We start from the raw sequence: 24,411 nt of genomic DNA, 5'->3' as shown, positions 1-24,411 counted from the left end.
ACTGGAAACTGCTCCTCTCTGCAAATACTGTAATCTGAATAACAGCTTTTACTGGCTGGAATATATCGACTGGCTTCAGATTTAGCAACTCATTCCTAAAGCTTCTCTCCCTCCCCCATTGCCTTCCAGTATCCCCCCCCCCATCCTGTTTTCATCATCGCTGTGCAGTCAGTCTGCCTCCAGCTGATGAGCGTATTGGCAGCTGCATCGTTCCGCCCTGCTGAGTTATTGGGATTTGTTTTCTGCTTTTCCTGCTTTGTATTGAAGCTGTGCCTGCAGCACCTCTATGTGTGTATGCGTGCGTGTATGTGTGTGTTTATCGGGTGTTGCTGGACTAATTGTTATTGAGTGATTGCATTGTGCTTTGTTTATTTATTTTTATTTTATTGATCGTTTTTGTCCCACCTCCCAGGGCGAGGGAAGCCACAGAGGATGTTCTCGTCTTCATCCAGGAACTCTCGGTTTTCGCCCTGGTCATCAATGGAGCAGTCAGACTCTGAATTGCTGGACATCAGCACCAAAGTGCAGCTGCATGGCGTGCTCTGGAAGAGGCCGTTCGGTCGGCCATCAGCCAAGTGGTCGCGCAGGTAAGGGTGAGGTGTGACTAAGTTGTTGTTTTGTTTTGATCCTACAGCTAAATGTGATCAATTCTCTTGATGCCTCAGCTTTTTCTTTAGTTTGCAGGCTGCCCCTTGACAGCGACAAAACAATCATGTTTAGGAAGTGGTTAGAATTTTCTCTCCTGTATCAAAGTCTGAACTAAAAGTTTGAATTAGCTGTGTTGTATTTAGAACTCATTTATTGGCTGTTACAGCTGAAAAATAAAAATTCTTGCATACTGAGAGAAAATGAAACCTTTTAATTTGCATTACAAATTGTAGGTAAAACATCTGGAGTAATTTTTCCCTATAAATTGACAATAATTGTTTTATTTATTATCTTTTATGAATGCTTATTGATTAAACTTCTTTATTTTTAATCCCAGAAGAGAGCAATAGGATTTTGTAAACTGTACTTTGACATGTTTTGTATTAGAGGATTGCTTTATATAATAACAGGAAATATTTATCCACACCCGCATTTTCAGTATATCCTGAGAGCAGTTTAAATTTGGTCAAAATGCCTGGATTGATATCTTGAGTCATGGTAATGCTCTTAGTTTACATAACAGTTAAAACGACAATATACGGTGGATCCAGAGAGTCCATTTGCAGCACACCATTTGTAACCTATCCCAGCTGCTTGTGTCATAAAGGTCGCTAAAATTTTCAGTAAGTGCTTCTTTGGATTTCTGTGCTAAATTTGGTTTAGTAGGTTTTATTGTCGTTACCAGCTGTTTAATATAAATCTCCCAACCAGTGGGATGAAATGTATGTAAAAGACTTATCAGCCTTAAGTGTTAATAGTCCAGCATATTCCACAGCTGCTTTTAGGGTGAAAATTAAATAGTTTAATGAAAGTCAGGACGAGTATTACACATTTGGATGTGTTGTAGGAGATTTTTCTAAAGACAGGAACATCTTCTAGTGTTGGAAAAGTAGGATGTATTCATACTAGAAACTAAATGTTAACAATTTATTCACTAGTTTTGATTAATTTCTAAAATAAATATATCTCTTAGTCAGTCATTTCCGTTATGAGTCCCACCCAAACTCACAAAGCCACTCCCTAAACTAGTGCAGTATTGTGCAAAAGCCTTGAGTTATTATTCATTTCTTTATATTTTGTTTCCAAGGAATGAGACTACAAGGCTTTCTGAAGGTCTTTCAGTGTTTTTCTGTATTGTGATGAAATGCTGAGTGTTCACACTGACCTATGAATCATTCAAACATTGAATGATGAACTAATGCTGAGTTTACACATGACAAACAATCTGGCAAAGAACTATTTTTACAACAACAAAGTGCCGCTACCTGAAAAGTTGTTTAGATGGTGTGCAGCATGTCCTGTGAGGAAACTGGACAAATTGAGGACAAAAGAGGACGTGGTAGGCCTAAAGCTTTATCTGTACTGTCTGACAGTCACATCCTTAATAGGGAAGAAAATCCAGCAAAGACCTGACATGGTACCTGAGAGATGCTTCTAGCCGTGCAGTTGATCCATCTACTGTTTACTGAAATGGTCTCAGTGGTAGAGCGGTTGTCAAGAAGCCATTTTTAAGGAAGGAAAACAAAGAGAAAATGCTGGTGCGTGCCAAATTAAATAAAAACTAGACTGAAAATAAGTCGAAACAGGTCTTTTGGAGTGATAAATCATACCAAATATTTTTCATGTTAATTTCAAACTTGTTAGAATTGCACAAACTCTGTTTTTGTTCTATAGACTCTATTTACATGTGTGTTTGCACATTTTTCAATAAATAATTGTACCTATTTCCCATTTTCCTAACAAAATATAAAGGCAGGCTCAAGACTTTTGCACAGAACTGTAAATGAACTAATTTTCTTGTGTCTCTTTTTATATGTGTCAGATTTAATTTAATGTAATGACTCTTTGAAACAAACATCCTTATTTTAAGAAGGCTTTATCATTCCAGTGTGTAGACCTGTTTGCAGTACTCTGATTAACAGATCGATAAATGGGATTATGTTATATAACAAAAACTGGTTTAAAATGGTTTATTATATATTATATTCATCCAGATTATACTTATAGTATGTCTGTAATAATAAAACATGTGCTCTCACAACACTCTAAACTTAATTTTACATTTTAATACATAAAAAAAAATGATTCCACTCTTGCCACACATTTCTCTGTGTTATGATTGGTGTGATGAACAGACTGATGATTGGACCGGTGGACTTAGGAAAAATATGAATATTCTTCTTAATGCTCCAAAAAATAAAATGGACAGAAAACAGCAGCTCATACACAAAATAACTGTACTCGTCACTGCTATTTAACCCAAAGCAACTCAACAGTTGTTTAAACAGAAACTTTTTCAAAACCACAAAATTATTTAGTGCAGCAGCAGTAAAAGAAAATTGAGTCCCTAGGCTGAGTGTGTTAACATACCATGGATTCAGTAATGAGAAAGTAAAGATATTACAAAAGATGTGTGTGCAATAAGACTGAAAAACTTGCATAAAGAGAAACGAGCAGAGAAAAGTGTTAATGGGTTATCAGCAAAAACATTTTTATATTCAGTCAATCGAGTGACTAAAACTTAGAGCGATGCCAGACGTTGGTTCCTTTTAGCCCCACAGGACTCACTCAGTCTTGCTTTCATTGTTTCCTTGGTACAAAGATTCTTCATCATCAAAGACAGCTTCTTGCTCTACTATGCAGAAAGTGAGAAGAGAAACTTTGAGACCAACAGGTACTTCAACATTCACCCCAAGGTGAGCAGCTGCAGTATCTCTGGTAACAATAACAAAATTGAGCAAAAGTTAGAGATGTGCTTGTTTTCTGATATTTCAGTTTAGTTTTGAAAGATCAAATGAACTCAAATGACCAAAAAAACAAAACCTTTTCCTGTCTTAGGGAGTCATTCCTCTGGGAGGATGTGTGGTGTCAGCAAATGAAGACTTGGGGATGCCCTTTGCCATCATCATCAACCTTGAAGATTTCTCTGTAAGAACAAAAATCTTTTCCCATTACATTATAAATGATTGCAAGTTTAAATCAAATTTAAAATAAGCTGGTGGACACCAAAAACTAAGCTAGAAATCCGTATGCCAGGATGAAGTACTCTAAAATAAGGTAGATGTTAATTATTAATGTTGTGGTTACAGTTTTTTTTTCTACTGCCCCCAAGTGGTTAACAAACTAATGTCACGTAAGTCTAAAACTTGTCATCTGTGAAGCTGCGTGTGGAGAAAAAGCTGCACACAGACAACACGCAACAACAAATTTCTACAAAAATAAACATGTCAAACAACTTGCACATAGTTAACTGACTGGAGCTGTAGAGAGACACACTACCAGCACTGCCCCAGCCAAAATTCATTTTACAGCATGAAACGATCATTTATTAGCTGCTAACATGTAAAACACAGTGTGTCTGGCCCCCAGGGCACCATAGTGCTGGCTGCTGAGTCTCAGGAGGAGCAGGTCCAGTGGATGGAGATGCTCCATGAGTCAGGGAAAGTGTGAGTAATTCATTTACTTCATTCAGAATGATTATTTTTGAGACACATTTCTTCTGCTGTTAAAAACATGCTTCCTTTGTCTGCTGCAGCTTTTTAAAAGCATTTGAATGTTTTAATTTTGCTAATAGTGCTTTGATTTTCTCAAATCACTGCATCTTCCCAACAGCACATGGAAAAATGCACAGCTGGGGGAAGCGATGATTGAAAGTCTGGAGGCTCAGGGCTTGCAGCTGGCCAAAGAGAAGCAAGAATACCTGGGTAAGCAGGAGAAAGGTCATCTGAATAAATTTACCTTTCAAAGGTCTTACAAGTGAAGGCAGGGTATTAGCAATATATTTATTTCTTCTTCCAGATAAACTGATGGAAGAGACTGAGGAGCTTAGTCATCAACGAGCTCAGAGAGAGGTGAACTTTCAAGGATTAAGAGATTAGTATTGATTTGTAAATAAACAAATCATTTAAGTTTTATATGGAGATGATAAAATGAAAGATGCAGATGTAGTAGTCACCTTCATCATGAGATCATTGATGTGTTATGTTTTAATAGTTATGCAGTTTGTTTGTTCATGCAGGAGCTGGAGCGTCTGAACCAGATCCTGGAGGAGGAGAAACAGAAGTTTGAAGAAGTGGTCGTGGAGCTAAAGGCGGAGCAGGAGCAGATCAAACTGTACACACTCAGCCTTGATACGTTCAACTTAATTCTCCATGCTCAATCATTGTAGTGGTGCTGATTTAACGCAGGTTAAATACGGTTTTATCCCCATCTCTTTGTCTGTTTTGTTTTACTTCCACGTTTGTTCGTGCTGAACTGCAGCGACCTGGATGGCACAGCTCAGTCCCTGAAAGGTGTCGAGCGTGAAAAAGAAGAGCTGAGCAGCTTGACGGTCACACTGCAAAAATCCCTCGAGGTATTTAATTGAAAACCTATTCCTGTATCATACAGGAATCGACGACACACTACATGATTTCAGACCACCTAATCCACCTTCTAGCTTATCCGGGGGTCAGGTCACAGGGGCCACTCCCCAGCTCCAGAGGTCTACACATCACCTCTACTACTAGCTACTTTACTCTGAACTAACTACTTTAAAACCACAACCTCCTCAAGTGTTGGTCAGGCGGGGATGATGATGATGATACCCCCCTGATGTCCTGGCCGTAGCATGTGTGTTGTACCTCATGTAACTGGGAGAGCAGGCCATGAGACCCTTCTCCCGAATGGACCCTAACTGGATACAGTTATCCTCAGCCAGGACTCGAACTTGCGACTACCGCTCCAAAGGCGTGTAGTCTCACTACTACGCTATCCAGCTGCTTGTTATGTTTTTGTTGTTGTTGTACTTAGTGCTAAAATAACTTCAGGCAGGTTTAAAACAGTATGTTGGACACAATAAACAAAGTTGATTTCAATGAAAAGATTCTCACTTGGCTTATATGAAGTATTAAATAGGGGATTTTAAAAAATGTATATGTGACAAATCAACTTTTTTTTTTTTAAGTAAGCAAAATCTGTATCTCTCCTGTTTTTCATTTTTCATCAGGAGCTGTCCCAGGAGAAACAGCGAACGCTGCAGCTGCTGGGAGTAAAGGAGCAGGAGGAGAAGGAGGCGGAGGTGGAGAGCTCAGAAAAAAGCTGCATGGAGTCTGAGGACGGTGACCTGCTGCAGGACCTGCATCACATTGAGGAGCAAATGAAGATCCTGCTGAAGGAGAAAGATCAGGCTGAGGATAAGTGGGTGTAACCTCAAGAGCAAACGATTACTGGCAGAGCATTGTTGGAGTCAGCAAGGAATATTTTAGGATTTTTATTTCTCTGATTCTTTTTAGAGGGTACATCAAATAAGACCATGTTCTGTTTTGATATTCTTTGACTGATGAATCATACATCATACCAGGATATCACAAAAAACAGTCTGACAGGGAACTTCTATAATAATGTATTACAGGATGTAACTCTTAGTGGAAATGTGTATTGATCCTAAAAGAACCAGCAGATTGATTGGCGGCCGTAAGTGAAGTTTTACAGGCAGCTGTTATTGACTGTGTAGCACTAATGTTCAGTTACAAAATGCTAAAACCTATAACATTGCATTTTCCGTATGCTTGACCTTTACTCAGCCATTTTGCCTACGTAACATTTGGACTGACAGCAGTATTTTTGTCACATGAACACTATGTAACATAATCAGACTGAAAACATTCTCATACATTGCTTCGCTTGTTGTATCACGCTAGATATGTTGGATCACATTAAATGTAGTATAAAGGATGCTGCTGATGAGATTTTAAACCCTGCATGCTCATGAATGGATCTCACAACAATGTCTAATAACTGTAGATGCATTTTTGCTTTTTTATACTCGTCTACTTATACAGTGTTTGCCCCTTTTCATACTCGTATCACGATGAAAGTATATATTTTCTCAGTTTTATTTGACATTCAGGAATTCATTTAATTCCACAGATAGAAAACAGAAATAAACCATGGAACATAATTATTCTGTAAGGAATACTTTGAACCTTTGGGATCCAAAACCTCAAAAACTAGTTCAGTAAATACATTTTAAGCAGATACTAAATACTCATGGATAAATTATCTTTAAACAAAAAATCCAGATCTTCCCAGAAATGACCTGAGGTGTACATTCATGTGTCTCCTGTAGAGCTCAGTGAGCAGCATGACCGTAAGAAAACTGACAGATGCATCCACCATACAGGCAGTGTTGTTTAAAAACCCACAGACCAAACCCTTCCTTTAAGTTGGTCGGGTTTTGTGTGTGCTTCCTTTTTAATGTTGAGTGTGGTTTCTTTTATTCAGGATCAGGGAGAATGAGGAGCTGGCTGTAGTCCTGCAGCAGGAGAGGGAGTACTACTCGTCTCAGGCCCGGACGCTGCAGCATTCGCTCTCTCAGCTCAGTGTGGACAAGCAGCAGACTGAGGCTGAGCTCAAGGTAACACGGTGTGACTCAGCAGCTCTCAGCCTGCATGTTAATGAAACACCTTTTCAAAGATCACTGCGTTAATCCGCCAGCAGACTTTAGTCTTTAAATGTAGTTTGAGTGGAACTTTTTTTTCTCTCACAACTTCCAAAGAATTTAGATATTTAGATGAGTCTGTGTATGTATTGATGTGTGACACTTCAGACCCTACAGCATAGCTTGCTGGAAACATAATATCATATTTTAACACCTATAAAAACAATGTAGCATCTCGTAACAACTGCATCACAACTGCTACAGACTCTGTAAAAGTTACTCAAATGCTTTTTTTTTTTTTTACATTGCATCCAAATGCAAGACAAAAGTGCAAATGTAAATTTATATTCACATAAAAAAAGATAAGAAAAATAAGCTAACTTTTTCAATAACTGTTGCTAAAAGAAATGACACAATATAAGGCATCTGTCTCACAAATTATACATTACTGAGTGGCTGTATAGCAGCAAAATCACAGCAGGAAGTCAATTACACTGGTACAGCTAGCATGTATTAGTGTTGTGGAATTAAATGGAATAAATCATAATTTTTTTTTTAACAGTCATGACATCTCAAAATATTTCAAAGTCTTCTAATAATTACATTCCTTTATTTATGTTGGCCAATTAAAACATTCTGAATGTAAAATCCTCATAAAAACACCCTTAACGCCACTAAAGACTTAGAGTGATGATGACATCCTGTCAGTTGTTTCTATTGCATCCTGCCTATAATCAGCTGGCTCGCCCATCACACTCAGTCTGATCTCCCTGACTTTAAAGTATGCATTGCATTGACGGGGTTTCTCACTCTCATTTGTTGTCTAATTTCTCTGTTTGAAATTACATTTGTTTTCTGCCTGCTTTGCTTAATCAACTTAGTCTACCTGCTCAGACGGCTCCTTCTGCATCCCTGTTTCTCAGGCCTCAGCTTAAGTTGATTATTTGTAAAGTGCAGATGAGCAGTTTCAGATGCAGAATACCTACATGTGGAATAGCCTAACACTATAGATGTCTACATAATTGAGTTTTACAGAGATGTTTTTGGACAAAAGCTAACATCAATCAATATTTATTCTGTTTAAGTTCAATTTTCAAACTCGCATCAAAAACACATCAGCAACTGATCAGGATACTATGGACTAAAAATCCTCTACAGTATAGGTCTTAAATAAACTTGGCTTTCTATTCCCCCTTTTGCCCAGGCAGAGATAGAGTCTCGGATGGAGCTGGAGAGGAGGCTAAAAGAGGCTGAAGAGGCTCTGCAGAACTTGGAGAAAGGCCTGAACTCACTGGAGCATAGCAAAGAGAGAGATGAGAAGATGAAGGGCGACGTCACGCAGCTGAGGAGTGAGTGCATGCACTGTTATCCGTTTGGGTGTAGTTATCTGGTCAATATATGATGCATTAAGTGCACTGAAAAATTCAAAGAGCTTAAGTCTGTTGCTGGAGAAATCTGACTGTGGCGGTGGATCATGCACACGCAGAACAAGGGATAGTCGTTTTATTGCCATGGAAACTGATTTAATTTGGCACTTCTCACACCTCTGTGACTTTGTATGTTCACTAGAAAATATGACTCAATCATTTCTTATTAAATATTCCAGTAGACAAAAAATTTACTAGATAAATGTACTAGAACTGATTCTGTAATTTTTTTTACCACAATGCCATATTTTAACCTGTCATTGTAAGTTTCCAAGCTACCACTAAGGCATGAAATCAGGACCCTGCCTGAGGGTACATGTTTGAAGGCAGAGCATCCTCTTTATAACGAATGCATCTGATTGTGTGTATCCAGGGTTCTTTGAGGAGTGTATCTGTGCAGCAGAAATTGAGGCAAAGCTCCCAGCCATAATGAAGAATGCAGTATACCTTCACAAAGCTGCTGCGCGCAGAATTAAGAGCTGCCGAATCCAGAGGCGAGCTTCGAAGCGTCACTGGTGTAAGTAATATCATGAAATAATCATCATAGCATAATAAAGCACCAAAGAATCATGCTTCTCAAGTCCCTACTCTCAGGTACATTTGGCTCTCTCTGTGGAGTGTTTAAGTTTTCTTTCTAAAGTGTTCAAAAATCCAATGCCATTTTATTGAGTTTCTACTTGTATTACGGTTACAGACTGTTAAATAATAGTAATTATTTTAGGTTTTGCCATAGAGTCTGAGAAATTGTTTAGTTAATCTTTTTTCAGAGCCCCAGTTACCAGTCCAAAAACCCCAGATCTCTGCCTAATACTATTTATTAAAAAAATCAAGAAAAGCAACACATTGTCTTCGTGACAAATGATTAAAGCAATACATTTCTGAAATGTCGTTGTCCCAAATGGAGCACTCCATTGACTGAGCTCCACATTTCATTGTCTCGCTACAGTGAAACACTCCAAGTCGTTCGCTGTAGCCAACGCTGACGGCAGCATCGAGGAGCTGAGGGAGACCGCCCGACGCCTGACCTCGGACAGCAGCTTCAGAGAGAGCGTGTACAAGATCATGGCTCGCAAGGACGCCACAAACATAACAGACGTCTGAGAGGAGATAGAGCGAGGTAAAAGAAGAGAAACGGTCCTTAGCTTCACCTCAGTCTCAGAGTCACCCAGAGATGCTGTTACCAAACCCATCATTAAGATGCTGTAAATGAATGTGCACAGAAAGCTGTGTTATTTGAAACCATGACAAAGTTTTAGTTGATCAGTCAAAATTTAAAAGATTAAATATAAGACCACTTTTTCTGTTCTCTCATGGTCTGATGGGTTTGTTGTCTTTTAGACTCAACAGATCTAGGAATGTTAGTGGAGTTAAATTGGGAACTAAATTCCTACAGCAGGGAAAACTGTGAAGATTAGGCAAATAAGAGCGACTGTGGAGCCTAAAGCGCCTAGGTGAAAAACAAGACTCCAAAGCAGCTCTTGAGTTTTGCTGTTTAGAGCTGTGGGGATTTATTTTAGAGTAGAACTTTAAATTTTTTCATTAACATAAATTATGTCTTTTGTTGACCAGAAGGAACTAATCACATAAGCTAAACTAGGAATGCCACGTTACCTACTCCTTTTTGGGTTTACTGTTATTTATTTTTAGCATAACCTTCAAGAAAGCATTAGTAATAACCCTATTTAATTATTGTCTGAAATTTCTATTTAATAGGTGCTGATTGTATCCGTTTATTTACTATATAGTGCTGTCAGAAAAGAGTCATAGTCACTCATGGTCACTAGTTTCTTTAAACAGTACGTAGAGAATGTGTGAATATCCATATTTTCTGAATTCTTGCAGTGGAAACATCCTAATAGCTGCTGAGTTTTAGTTCCTTATGGTCAACAGTTTCTGGAACCGTTTGACTGAAAATGACCACGTGAAGCTTTCAGATCTGATAAAGCCACATGTGAGTATCCTTAAGCTAAACTTAAACCAATATATTAACTAGTTACTTTTCATGCTTGAAAACTAACAACACAAGAGTTTTTAAAACGATTTACTGCCAATCAGTGGTTCCCTGTCTTTGGTTTGTGGCCTCTTATAGAAAACCTGTTGTTTAATTTTAGTTGTAGGTCAAATAGGTAAATTTTCACAAATGCACTATAGCTCTGAATCTTTCTTCAGTCACTTCCCCTAAGAGGTGGATGTGAGAACAAAGACATTTAATGAACAACATACATTAAAAGGTCTTTACCAGTGTTGGGTAAGTTACTTTAAAATAGTAACTTAGTTACATCACTAGTTACTTCTCTCAAAAGTAACTCAGTTACTTCAAGTTACTCGTTACTTTCAAAGTAACTAGTTACTAGGGAAAGTAACTAGTTTTACTCAGAATTCTCTTGTTAATGTGTTGCTTCCATAACTGGATACCCAGCAAGATTACCAGTCTTCTAGCTTGCCTACTTGCCACAAGTGCACTGTGCCACCTACCAATAGAAAGGAAAAGATAATGTGCATATTTCCACAAGAGAAATCCCACGCCTGGACCGTCATTGACTGCTGCCATGATTCTAGCCTATGTCACAGCGTCATGTGCACCTTTAACACAAAAACTGCAGTCGTGGTGCTTTCGATTGTACTCAGAACTCGGAAATTCTGCCTTCTGAATAGGAAGATGTAGGCAACACCAGACCGCAGATGAGCCGCATACAGGGCTGGACTGGGACAGAAAATTGGCCCGGGCATTTTGACTAGAGACCGGCTGCCATTATAGGAAAAATCTTAAAGCCTTTGAATGAAAATAAACACTGTTGTGACAGTGATGTTCACTGTTCTGATGGTATATATGCATCAATCTATCAATCGTTTGTTGTAAGATTCAGTTAATTATTTTTTAAAAGCGAGACATTTTAAATGAGAATAAGAAAGAAAAGTATTTCTTTGTGCCCCCCTTTCCCTGTTAATGCCCGACCTGCCCCCCTGGCAACACTTTGCTAGATCCGCCCCTGCACAGTTACCAGCTGTCAGCTACCTAAAAAAGGATCCTGGTGTTATTTGTCTCTCAGAAACAGTTCATAACTTCAACTCATCCATGTCACCTAAAAGGTAAACCTGTTTCTCCATCACAGCTCTGATGATCCAGTAAGGACATCTCCTGGTTTCATCTTCATGTTTCCCTCTCACCACATATCCAAACCATATCATGACCAGCAGCTTTTTTGAACTGTGGCTCCAGCAAACATCAGCTGATACTAGAAATTAATATTAAATAAATTCTAACAACAGCTGATCAAGCTTAAACGTGCTGCTGTTGTTTAGCGCGACATCCGCTGGTTTCCTCTTTCGGCGCAAAGTGAGCGATAAACAAACAAGAGAGACGATCAGCTGATCATTGATCAGTTTCATGATTGAAGTAGAAACAGGAGAGGGAGGGGAGAGAATGAAAGAAGAAGAGGCAGCTGTGCAGCAAAGACACTGAATAACTCCAGCTTTGTGTCTTTTTGTAGCTGAATTACGGGACAAACTGTTCCTTTTCACCTCAATAAGAAACGCGTAATATTTCTCTGAATACCAGACGGGACGGTTGGCAACTCTAATAACTTATGAACAAAATAAAGTTCAACATCATTAACATCATAGCACCACCCAGCTGTATAGAAACTCCGTCATGCTAGCTAGCACGCAGTACGGAAAAAGTCAGCATAACGAAAATAAACTCCACCTAAACTTGGTTCATATCTGACCCAGAGAGACTGCAGGTCATAACTTCTTACCTGAAGTTCAGTTCACACTTGGACCGGTGGTCGCCTCGGGTCTCTTTTCCTTCTGCGTCCCCTTTCCTTCATCCACCTGCTGGCCTCCACCACTTGCTAATGTTACTGAATCTGTGGAAGCTCCGCGATGCCACCACACGAAGTAACGAGTAACGACCCTATCTAAATCCCAGTAACGACTAACGCGTTCCTGATTTTGGCATAATAACTAGTTACCGTGCTCGTTACCACAATAATAACGTAGTTACTGTAACGCGTTACTTAATAACGCGTTAGTCCCAACACTGGTCTTTACCCCGCCAGCTCCTTAGTACAAAGTCTGGGTCATTGCTGATCATGGCAGTTTGCACCAATCTGGGAGCAGCTGTGGGTGATACTCAGGGGAATCCACATGGAGTGTGTTGTTGTCCTGTGTTCTGCTTCTTGCACCCTATAGTAAGGTAGCATCCTTGTTAATCCACACGTGTTCTTCGTCTGTATGGCACATGTGAGGGGAAAAAAGGTAGGACAATGACCTAACCTGATTTCAACTGAGTCTTAAACCGAGAAAGTTCAAAGCTCAGAATTAGAAAAAAAAACAAAAAACGTAGGAACTTGTTTCTTAGACTTTCCACGCCATTAGTTTTCTCAGGACCTGTCAGATTGATTTTTTCCAACCCCTGCAGGGACCTGACCACTAGTTTTGGAACCACCTGTAATTAAAAAACCTTACCGTATTAAAAAGGTTTTTTAAAAATAAAAAGACAAGAAAAATGATGCAAAATATAAATTACACTTACTGTTAATATTTGAAGTACATTTTTCTGATTCTTCTACCAATGAATATCTGTGTTAAAGATGTATCTGTGTAACTGCTAGTACTTTTACCATTTTGTATTCCTGAAAAAAGCTCTTTACTAAATGAAGCAGATGGCACAGACAATGCAAATCCAACTTGAAAAATGTTTGTTTTTATTTTTCCACTTTTGATTGTATGCACAGACCTTCAGTTTAGGGGACTGACGGAAACGATGAACTGACAGATGCGTTCGATATCATCCACGACCATTTCATTATTGCTACATCTGAAAAAATCCTTTCTTGATAATGCAACTCAATGTAATTCATCAAAGGAAGCATTTTATGATAATGTACAAATGTTAAATAACTCAACACCAGAAGTGATACAGAAACAAAGCCCACATGTAAGGGGAAGATGAGAAGGAAACATACGGGACTAAACACGACTTGATGCTAATAAAGCTGTTTTTGAACCTTGCACACGTTGTTTCACTGATGCAGGTAAAAGGCGGAAGATTCTTCTTCTCTGCAGAACAATAGTTGGCACTGTTAACGGGTACAAACTGAATAAAAACCTAAAAAATTAGATCTGATAAGACTGTATTTCCACCAGGAGAGGCTTTTTTTACACTTTGATAAAGCTCAGTGTGGGAGGAACAGTTTTGTCGGGAGGCTTGTGGGTTACATCACCAGCTCACGCTCATCACCAGGACCTGAAACACAAAAAAATAAGACGGCAATGAATGTGGGTATCGGCAGTGCAGTTTGGTCTTCAGTAAAACAGAAGTTTAATGAAGGCTAGTGTTAAAAATAAGTATAAGGAAGAAATCTAAAGCCAGAGTACAATGAAAGATTTGGTCATTTTAGTTCAGACTGCATTCACTTTGCAGACTTACATGAGTTCAAAGACACAGCCATAAAGAACCATCTTCAGCAACAAGCAACTGGTTGATTATTTGTCCTTTTCTGTTGTTATTGCACTTTATTTGAATATAATTGATGGTGAAATACTATTTCCTGCTTTATTTAGGAAGGCTCATTACTTGTACTAAAACAAGAATGTCTACCCAAGCATTGTACTACAAAGTCCAAGTAATAAATACCTTTTTAAAAGACATTTTGTTTGCGTTTTCAGTATCACGAAGTAAATCTGGTTGGTAACATGCATGTGCATTTCAGACAGTTCATTGTGTTACCTTAACAAAAAAACATGTATTTTTATCTTTTGCACACCAGATACTGATTATTTAATTGTCTATAGAAAAAGATGGTATCTTCACTTGTTACATTAAATATATTTGATATATATATGTTCAAGTGTTGCTTCAAAGCAACACAAAAAGCAATTAGCTACTTAAAACTGCACTGGCTCTGCAGCACTAACTAAAAAAAGTGTGCATATAGTTGATCAGCTGAGGTGGGAGTCAGCTATGTTTGCATTCTTTGAACCTCTCATTAGCGTGAACGTCTCTTCGCTGTTAGAGGCAAACTACAATTTGGGTAATGACAGGGTTGGTGAATGTAGTTCGGCAAACATAAAATAGTGCCTACTTGAAACTGGTTACAACAAGGGTTGTGGAAATGTCGGAATAACTGTATTGTGATTTTGGAAAGAGACACTGATTCAAATGGCTTTTTATGGTGCTTTCAGCACAAGGCAAATGCCGTCTGGTTCCATTATATTCAAGAAAAGGGCAAACCATTTAAAATATGATAGCACATAAACGCCATCCAGACAGATAAATGGTGTTACAGGAATGAACCATCTCCATAACATGAATATCCTCTTTAACAGCTACTTCTAGCCAAAAGGGGTCATCACAGCAGGGCCTGCTGCATGTTTGAATTGGCAGATGTCATTTTATACCAGATGCACCACATGGCACGACCCCTAAGGGATTTATGGGATCAAACTGGGGATCTTTGGCTTGTTAGGCAAATATGTAAACCAAGTTCCTATATTTCCAGGGCGAGTTATTATTTATTTCTGTTGTTAATAATTACTAGATTTGCAGCACCCTCTGTGTTTGACAGTAACTATACTTTAGATTGCCGACTTTACCTTCTGAATCGCATCATGAGCACATACAGATATGCTGTCTCATCCTCCGACCTTACATCACCTCCCTATGATTATATGCTTGGAACACTGCGGATCAGTCAGCCATAAGCCCGTTAGTCCTCTGCTGGCCATATTTATTCTGGCTTTAGATATCCAACATGTGACTGCCCGAATTGCTCAGTTCAGTCTACTTCCTGGCTGCAGTTGCGTGCAGGGAGAGCAGCTGACTCTCCAGGTGAAGGTCGACTTCTGAATAAGTAAAGAGAGGGAACGCTGCAGCAATTTCCCACTGCCTCACATAGATTTTACACATAACAAAGTGAACTGAGTAGTTTTCCTGTAACACCCCACAAATAATGAGCTGCCAAAAGATCCAGTTTCCCACAGACAGCCCCCTCAAATTCCCACGCACTCTCCCTTCTCAGTAATTCACCTCCTGCTGCTTCATCCTGACTTATGTCACTATGGCAACAGCTACATCTGAGGGCAAAGACTATGCACATCCTCCTTTTTTTTAATCTGAGATTGTAGGATTAGTGCAGCCAGAGGCCTTTAAAACCTGCTCTTGGCTTGCATGCGAGTCGGTGTGTCTTTCTTTCCCTCTGTGCTGTTGAGTCAGTGTCAGTGTGACCAAGTGTTGTTGTTTTTTTTTGCAACAAAACAGAAGGTATTATATAAGCTGCAGAAGCAATAAAAACTCGTACCTGTTGACCTTGACGTGGTCACCAGGTGGCTGTGGGAGCAGATCAGTGGCCAGATAGGGCATTTTCAGAGTGCATCACTATTTTACTGTAATCGGCATGACCAGGAGAGTCCTGACACTGATGCACTGCACACTGCTTCTCCTCCCTCTTGTTACCTTGAGAGGGCGGTGAAACGGGCCCTGCTGCGGAAGTCAGTGTCCTCCGATGCTTTCATCAGCACGGGTATCGTGCACATGACCCTCCACTGCTGCATTGTCAGCGGTTAAGTGTTCAGCCCAGGGCTTTATTTTCATGCTGTGTCACAGTGCATGTACAAAAGGATCTCTCATTTGCTCTGAGGGTCCAGGATCATCTGCGATCTGCCTTTTCTTTTTCTTATGCTTATTCTTCTCTTCCATGAGTGCTCCCTTAAAAGCCTATGCAGTTGTCATGGAGTTGTGCTTCCTGGTAAACAATGACTCTTTTCATTCCAGCAGAGCTTTCAGTCCAGTAGCTGAGATCGATGGAGCAGAAGGCAAAGAGAAGGGGTTTTCTGCTGTCCTAAAACTCTCATGTCTATCATGAAGTCCACTGCATGTGTTTCACAGGCGTTGCTGTTAGTTTGTAGTCTCATTACATCCACGATACAAAATTATTTTGTTTGTGTTGATAATAAAAATAATGAAAAATGTAGTAAAATCAGCTGATGGGTAAAGATATGTGAGGGAAAAAATAACATTGCAGGTGCTTATGGGTAGAAAGGTAAAGCTGTTGAGTGACTGAGGCCATAATGAAGGCAGGACCCAAGCACATGACCAGAAGTAAGGAGTCCACAACAAAGCTATGATTATTTCTCATCGAGACTGGCTTTGAGCTGAGCTTCCAAGGCCATTTTATCAAAGGTACGCATGTTGGTCTCCTCCCGCACTTTGTCTCGCACGTGAAAAGAGGCTCTAGCCACAGATCGGGCGCTCTCTAACACTGCCTTCTTCTCCTTGAAGATCTGCTCACTCTTCTCCAGCTTCCTCTCGATGGACTGCAGCAGCTCCAGACGCCTCTGCTTCTCCTCCTCCTCCACGCGCTGCCTGTTGAGCTTCTGCAGTTTCTCCTTCTCCTGTCGGCTCTGGACTGCCCGCTGCGCTTTCTCTTTGGCCCTCTCCTCAGCCACCAAAGCTGCCTGCTGGGCTCGTTTCTCTGCTTCCTTTACGCGAGCCTCCAGCAGCTGCTGCTGTTGCCTCTCGCGCTTCTCTGCTGCCTTGCGTGCTTTCTGGATCTGCTTCTCCTCGCGCTTGGCCTTCTCTTTCAGCTCCTTCCCTCGACGTTCGACTATCTGTTCGTAGTTTTCAAGGGAACGGCTGAGCTTGTCCTCTGCTGACCTCCTGGCCTCATCCCTCTCCTCTTTCTCTCTACGGGCGATTTCCTGTATCAGGGCGATGTGACGTCTCTTCTCTGCTTTGTTCAGACCTCGCCTCTCCTCCTGGGACTGGTGCTCTTTCTCTTGCCTCTTCAGCTCAGCCATGGTGAGCTTCTCATTCAGCAGCAGCCTCTCTTGCTCCAGCATGGCAGCCCTCTCTTCCTCCAGGCTCTTCAGGTTTTGCTCCTGAAGAGCCTTCTTGTGCTTTTCCTCTCGCGCTGCCTGCTGTAACTTTAGCAGGCGGTTACGCTCCTGCTGTTCTGCAAGCTCCCTCCATCGCTCCTCGCTCTCCTCGACCTGTCGCATTTTGGCTGCTGCTGATTGTCGCTCTTGCTGGCTGAGTCTTCGCTGACGCAGCGACACCTGTGTCTGCCACACTCTCTGACACTGAAGCACGGCACGCTGTTTCTCTCGCTCCTCCTGCTCGCGACGCAGCTCCTCCATCCTGCGCTCACTATCCCACTGAAGGTGAGCCACATAGCGGGTTTGGCTCATGATGTCTTCCTCTTGATATCGGGCAAGCATCAAAGCTGCTATCTTGCGGTCTCTCTCAGACACAGCTTTCAGCCCTCTGCGCTTCACCTCCTTTACTATGCGCTCCACCTTCTGTGTCGTCTGAGGAGAGTGGCTCAGATCGCCGAGGCTGAGGCTGCGGCCCATTAGGGAGTTGAAAGTGGCCAGAGTGCGAGCTCGAGGACTGGAGACTCTAGCCCAGTGTTCTCGTGCACCATCCCAACTGTAAGAAGAAGAAGCGCCCGACTCTGACGAGGTGCATGTAGTCGTAGTCGTAGTAGTGGAGGTTGAAGAGCAGACGGGATCCATTCTTCGCTGTAAAGATTCCAGTGAATGGCTTTTTCCTCGTACCTTGGAATGAAATCCAAGATGTCCGTTGTGCTGTGTAAATGGTCCTCCTGTTACACCGTTCAGAGGTATCCCAGAGCTCTGAACTGCAGGTTTTGACGCTGATGAAGTCAAAGTGGAGTTGGCTCTGGGGAAGGAAGGGGGTTTCGGTGTTGGTCTAGGAAAAGTGTTTGAAGATTTACCACCAGAGGACTTCCGAACTACTGGTGGGGGGCCAGATGAAAGTGGTCGTGTGGGCTTTACTAATTCAGGGGATGAGGACAGAGGATGTTTTCCAGATCCTAGAAATCCACTCTTGGAAACTGGTGTAGAGGGTGTAGAGCCAGATTTTGAGGATGTGGTTGGTCCCGCATGAAAAGATTTAGGGGAGGTACTAAGAGTGGAGGCAGGTGCTTTGGATAAAAGAGCTGCACCCGTTTTGGAGGCTTGACCTGATGCTGTGGCTCTAGAAGATGTTCCAGCGTTGAGGGTGGAGCTGGAGGTCACTGGCCCAGACTTAGAAGACTGGGTGAGGCCAGAGGACATTTTATCCACAGAAGATGCATTGCTGCTATTGACCGTTGCCTGAAGAATCCTTCGTTTTTCCTCCCTAACAATCCTTTCCCTCTCTTCCCTGCACTGCCTAAGTTTGGCATGCCTGTCCCTCTCAAAGACTTCAAACAAGCCTGTGGCGACACGCATTGAGCGGCCAGGAGCCTCACGGGCAAAGTCAGAGAGCGGGCGAGGCAGCAGCTCCACAGGCTTGACCCCGCATCGAGCACACGCCTCCAGAGAGCGGGGGCTCGTTAAAACGTATCGGCTGCCCTCTGCGGCCGGCGAGTCAAAGTTGTACAGATCCAGGTGCAGCTTTGGAGACACATTGCTGTCAGTCTGAGTCTGTGGTTGCTGAGGTGCTGAGTCCTGAGAGGTGACCTCTGGAGCCGCTGGAGATGCAGTGTGGCAGGGGCTTGGCTCTGAACTGCCGGTTGGTGGCGTCTCAAAACCAGCATCCCCATCTTCCTCTGTTGTCGTGCTATCTGTGTTTTCTGGCAGTCGAGAGTCTTCGGTGGCCACAGCTGGTGTGTCGAATTGCGGGCCTTTACACTTATTCTGCTCCTCAGCCTCCGAGGGGTCAACCATAGTTGGCTGCGGGTAAAGAGAGGGCAGGGTGAGCAGGGGAGAATAAAACAGGAGAGAAAATAGATGAAAAAGTGGGGAGAGGTTTCAATTAGAGGATCATAGCACTGAGACAAGAGCTTAAGAGATGCAGTCTGTGGGGGGAGGGTCATTACACAGGTCCAGAGATGCATGCATGCACGCATGAACACATATTCGTGCACTCACTGATTTTACACCAGATGAGACATTTTCCCCCTTCAGGGAAGAGACACAACACAGAAAAATACCACAGTCCTTTAACGGGGGGGGGGGGGGGGGGGGGGGGGATCTATTTTCGGCAGAGTTACTGGGCTGAGAGAATCTGATTACTCATAGCAATATTTTTTCACTCTACATCACACAATCAACCTACAAATGCTTAACGCACAGACGTCTGGGGTATGAATTATTAAGCACCTGATCCTAAAAGCTTACTTGGAAAAAGAATGTGATATCATGGAGTGTGAAAGTAGTAAACAACCACTGGACACTATTATGCTCACTAACATGGACTCATCACACCTGGTAACAAACAGTGAAGGCCTAGACCTTTCTCCTGCATATCAGCAGGATGCTGGCATAAAACCCTCTCCGCACTGTCAACACCAACAGCTCAGGTTCAAGGTTAAAACTCCAAAAATGACAAAAGAGATATTGCTGATTGCTTTGGTGCACAACAACAGTCATTACAGCTGCTTAAATCCGGTGGATTTGGCTGTAATTTAATGCGGTATTGCGTCGCGCAAGCATGCACTGACCTGCCAGGTCGCAAAACGTTTTCTAAACCGGTGCTTTGTTCCCCTTTAATCCGTCCAGAAAGCCTCGTCTCCTGCATAATATCAGGTTTCAGGCAAAAGGCTTCGGCCGTCGCCCCGAAGATGGGTGCATCACATCGTTGCAATCTCCGGCGACACGACAGACACAGACGGAGCCTTTCCCAGCCGGTCAGCCTCTGAGCGCCGGCGCTGAAAATGTGCACTCTCCGCGATCACAAACACCGATAAAAACCGTCCTCGCGGTGAAATCTGCTCACTACGACGACTCTCCTATCCAGCTTCCTCCCTTCCTCATCCTCCCTCCCTAAAGTTCATCCTGTAAACATCAGCGGTCGCCACCTGCTTTTCAGCATCCCTCCATCTCACCCTCCTTGGCTCCGCCCGCTTGTGGCAAATATGCTAAAAATACTGAGTGCGCTCTGCAATTATCCGAGCGCCTGTCCACTCCACTTACAAGCTCTTAAACTGGCGTAATGGTGCTGAATGTTACCCCCGAGCAAAGATCCTCCTGCAGGCCTGCTTTTGTACCACGCACGCAGTTTATCCATTGAAGATGAATATTAGCCAGTTTCCAAAACGTGTCTATTTTCCATTTCCAGAAGTGATTTTGTAGGAGATGTTTCCAAAATACTGATGGAATAAAAAAGGCGTGGAATTTTAAAATTGGTCTTTGTTAATCTGTGGCTGGCTCATCACCAGTCACAGCACTTTCTCTTAAAGCTGACATCTGCCACCACTCCTGGGCGTGAAATCAAAATGCATGTAATTACTCGAAATTGACACCAGAGGGCGAAAGAGCACTGCAGATCTATGCTAAGGGTGTCTCAGGGAGGTCATCTGACCTCAAGCAGTCGTAATACTGAGTTATCGAGGATTTTATTTTAGTATGATAGAATAAACACCCCATTAGGCCATTTACACTTGAAAACTGACACACTGGATCAAATTACAGTCACCCTAGTTTACAGCATGATCACAGTTAATTTAGGCCTGAATGTTTTGTTTTTCTTTTTACAGAAGACATATAGGAAAAGCACAACTGAAAATAAAACCTGACTCATGAAACTAATGTGCCAGCTAGAGGTATGATTGAATTGGTTCAGTGTCACAGTGTCATAGGATAATTATTTAGAACCATCACTGATGTTCTGATCAGAGAAGCCATCATGTCTGATGTGAAAAGGTTTACTCTCAGACATTAATGTCAGTTGGATAAACATTACTGTACTTGAAATGTATGTAATCATTTTTCTATTTTACACCTTAAAGTGTCCATGATATCAGTGATAAGGTGTAGTAAAAGTTTTACAACATTTCTTGAGAATATTCCCAACATGTAGTTAATTCAGGCCTAAATTAAGCATTTAGAAATAGACTTTTAACACTCTGTTACATAAGTAAAAGGACTGATACTTATACACATTCACTTACATTCACCCATTCGCACTCACATTAATGAGTTGGGGAATTCTTACAAATACAGCTCTCGAGCCACCCCTCATTGCCTTCTTGTTTTTCTAGGACAATGAGAAATGGGTGCAAAGATTAATTGAAACATGTGCAAAAATGCTGAAAATACTGCATTTAAGGCAAAAGCAGAATTTGTGCCAAACTAATGAGCTTGAAAGTCAACACACGGCCTTCAACACAGCCTGAACTCTTTTAGGCTTTTAGTTGAATAGGATACTAATGCATCAGGTAACCCCCCCTGCTTGACACTACCACTACAGTTACATTTTGCTATTGCTTGTACCTTTTGTACTACTACTTTCACTTCCTATGAAAGTCATTTTTATACTAATACTGATGATATAACATTAACATTATTTCTTACTGTACTACAACTGGCATCAGTAGTAACACAACTATTGTTCTCACAGATCTAGTACAAATAGTCGAAGTTGAAAAAGATTAGTATTTCTCTCTGTGAGTCTGATGGATTTGATCACCACATGCAACCCCACTAATAAATGCAGTTGATTAATTGAAAGCCCTCTTCTGCATATAGACTGGTCTGGTTTGGTCCAGAGCTTCAGGATTAGATAACTCTGGGTGAAAAAAGCTCTGATGATGACCCACTAAACTCCTGACCCATTGTGGGGAACAGTGCGAGTTTAATTGGCCCCACCCGCAAGCTGTATCGGGAGGACAGCGGGTAACAAGTGACAACAAGGAACGTGCTGGCTGGCTTGTTAACTGGGGGCATGGGGTCTGCGAGGGGAGCCAAAGGAGAGCGGTGCATGGTGTGCTTGCTGCACAGTTCACTGGTGCAGGGTTATGCTCTGCAGAAATTTTGTGTTTGTGTTTTTGTTTTTGGTAGGGCATGCTCCCAACCACCAAAGCTGAACTGGGGGGTTCATCGAGAGGTGAGCTGCTTGGTGCAGTCATGGAGACCAGTACACAGCCCATGTAGTGGTGAGAACCCAGCATTCCACCACATCATGTAGGATCCGACCTGGAGATGCCAAAATCCTTATTCTAGATACATTTTTAAGTATTTTGCAACCAATAAAGTTATAGACCACCAGATCTTTAATGTGGTATACCATAAATACTATGAAACAACCAACATATTGAATATTTCAAAGATTTTCCTTAATATATCCTGATTGGGAAAGTGATTCTGTATCAGCTCTTCTGCTTTTGAGGATCTATTGAAAGACAGATCCTCAAAAGCATCTGTTCGATTTAGGAACTCAGTTATAAAAACACAGGTGAGCCAGTATCTGTGCCGTTACGAGGATCTACGTCCCGTTCAAGCCACTTAAGGAAGGCTATTTTTACACAGAGCCAATAGATAAATCCAGCCAGGAAATTATAGCGAAAGAGGAACTGAGAGATTACGCACTTTTGGCTACATGACTCTGACAGTCAGCAGCCTCAGCTGAAATGAATTCACCCATTTCATTTCCCTTCAAAGGCAGATCAGATTTTCAGCTGGACATGTGTGCAGAACTTTGACAAGTATGGATAGAGACATGGCAAACTCTTTTACCGACCTGGAAATAAAAAGGCCTCGGTACATTTCCATCTCTCCAGAGAGCTTCTGATTTTCCACATTATTATATTTTACTACTATTGTAGTGCATCGAGCCAGGAGCTTACTGTACCCGTGTTTGCTAAGGGTTGAACACAAGGAGTGAGTGTGTACAGCTGTCTAGACAAGTGCAGTGAACCAAACTTAAGCTTTCTTGGATGCATTTTATATTTTAATATGTTTCCTATTCAAAAACAGCAAACATAATTAATAAGAAACATATTAGATCTGACAAACTTGCAGTATTTTTCTTAAACTCGTTAGAAAAAAAATCTTATTTTTTAATTGTTACTTCACGCATAAGCTTCCTCTAATATTTAAAAGGCTTTAGAGAATTTTAGAATTCAAATCCTAAACGAAACATTTTTTATTGCTTGATGCCAACAAAGTAACATGTGGACATAATTTTTTAATTTTTAGGATACATATTATTACACTGATTACTGTAGTGGTTTCCAACCTAGCAGCATGGGAGCTCATATTAGGTTTTCAGAAGATGAACAGGAAGGGTCACAATGACGACCACAATAATGAAGCACAGTGAATGCTGGTTATTCTGTCATGATTGCCTATTTTCCAGTTTTCCTGTAAAACACCAGATAGTTTTCCAGTTAGAAATGATTCATATTAGAGCATGACTGATATATTCATCTGCCAATACTGGTCATCCACCCACCTCTACTTTTCTGGGTCAGCAGTCTAAGCAGAGATGCCCTGACCTCCCTCTCTCCTGCAACCTTCTCTAGCTCTGGGGTTCACCAAGGTGTTCCCAAGAGACATAATCATTCCAGAGTGTTCAGAGTCTGCCGTGAAGGAGCTCATTCCCAACCAAGAGTGGGCACTGCTTTTTTCTGACTGAGAGACAGAGAGACAGGGTCTCAGGTTTGGAATCACTAATTCTGATAGATGCAAAGAGCTCCAGTCCAAGCTGGAGATCATAGCTTGATGAAGCCAGAATCACATCATTGAATAAATATATACTTATTCTAACACTTATACATATTTTTTCCTTTTCTTCTTCTTCTTTAAAAAAATCACTTCACATAGTTTTGCAGCAGAGCAGTTCAGACTGAGCTGTTTCACTATCAATAAAAGCACAAGATAAAAATAAAAAATCCCTCTTAAAGTGATTACAACCAGACTGTTGCAGTCGGTGATCAAACACTACAGGTTGCTGTGTTGATGTTCATTTTGAGAACTATGTTAATTTTGAGTAGACGATTATAAAGGATCATTATTAAATAACACAATCAAAGAGTAGATTAGGTTGCTGCTTATGCAATAATAGATCAGTAACAAAACCATATACATCAATCGCATAGCTTTTTTTCAGTATTCCTCTGCCTTCTCGTCTCTGCTCAACATATCAACCAAGGCCACACAATACCACAGCACCCTGTCTGACTG

General features: G+C 41.3%; 2 protein-coding genes across 7 annotated transcripts in view; one reads left to right on the top strand and one right to left on the bottom strand.

Moving 5' to 3' along the window:
- The first annotated feature begins 199 nt into the window (after positions 1 to 199).
- Positions 200 to 10,730, top strand: plekhd1 (pleckstrin homology domain containing, family D (with coiled-coil domains) member 1). 2 transcript variants are annotated; one of them, XM_082516968.1, is made up of 14 exons: positions 200 to 288; positions 413 to 587; positions 3,251 to 3,344; positions 3,487 to 3,576; positions 4,018 to 4,094; positions 4,261 to 4,352; positions 4,447 to 4,499; positions 4,667 to 4,761; positions 4,909 to 5,002; positions 5,636 to 5,826; positions 6,913 to 7,045; positions 8,274 to 8,418; positions 8,870 to 9,013; positions 9,443 to 10,730. In XM_082516968.1, exons 2-14 carry the CDS (start codon positions 433 to 435, stop codon positions 9,595 to 9,597), a joined length of 1,518 nt encoding a protein of 505 aa, XP_082373094.1. In that variant the 5' UTR covers positions 200 to 288; positions 413 to 432; the 3' UTR covers positions 9,598 to 10,730. The 2 variants fall into 2 exon arrangements, with proteins under 2 accessions (XP_082373094.1, XP_082373095.1); XM_082516969.1 differs by lacking the exon at positions 200 to 288 and having other exon boundaries at positions 306 to 587.
- Positions 10,731 to 13,182: 2,452 nt separating this feature from the next.
- The window catches only part of ccdc177 (coiled-coil domain containing 177), an 81,275-nt gene continuing 70,046 nt past the window's right edge, over positions 13,183 to 24,411 (bottom strand). For 3 of the 5 annotated variants that reach the window (XM_082515880.1, XM_082515881.1, XM_082515883.1), the window contains 2 exons: positions 15,801 to 19,179; positions 13,183 to 13,747 (listed from right to left, as the gene is read on the bottom strand). In XM_082515880.1, coding sequence (XP_082372006.1) covers positions 16,627 to 19,179 — 2,553 coding nt within the window. In that variant the 3' untranslated portion in view covers positions 13,183 to 13,747; positions 15,801 to 16,626. The other 2 variants (XM_082515884.1, XM_082515882.1) reach the window with 2 other exon arrangements.

Source organism: Aulonocara stuartgranti (genome assembly GCF_965226115.1).
Source record: "Aulonocara stuartgranti genome assembly, chromosome: 19".
NCBI classification, from domain to species: domain Eukaryota; kingdom Metazoa; phylum Chordata; class Actinopteri; order Cichliformes; family Cichlidae; genus Aulonocara; species Aulonocara stuartgranti.
The sequence above is the reverse complement of the archived record's forward strand: the minus strand, read 5'-3'. Positions and strand labels throughout refer to the sequence as shown.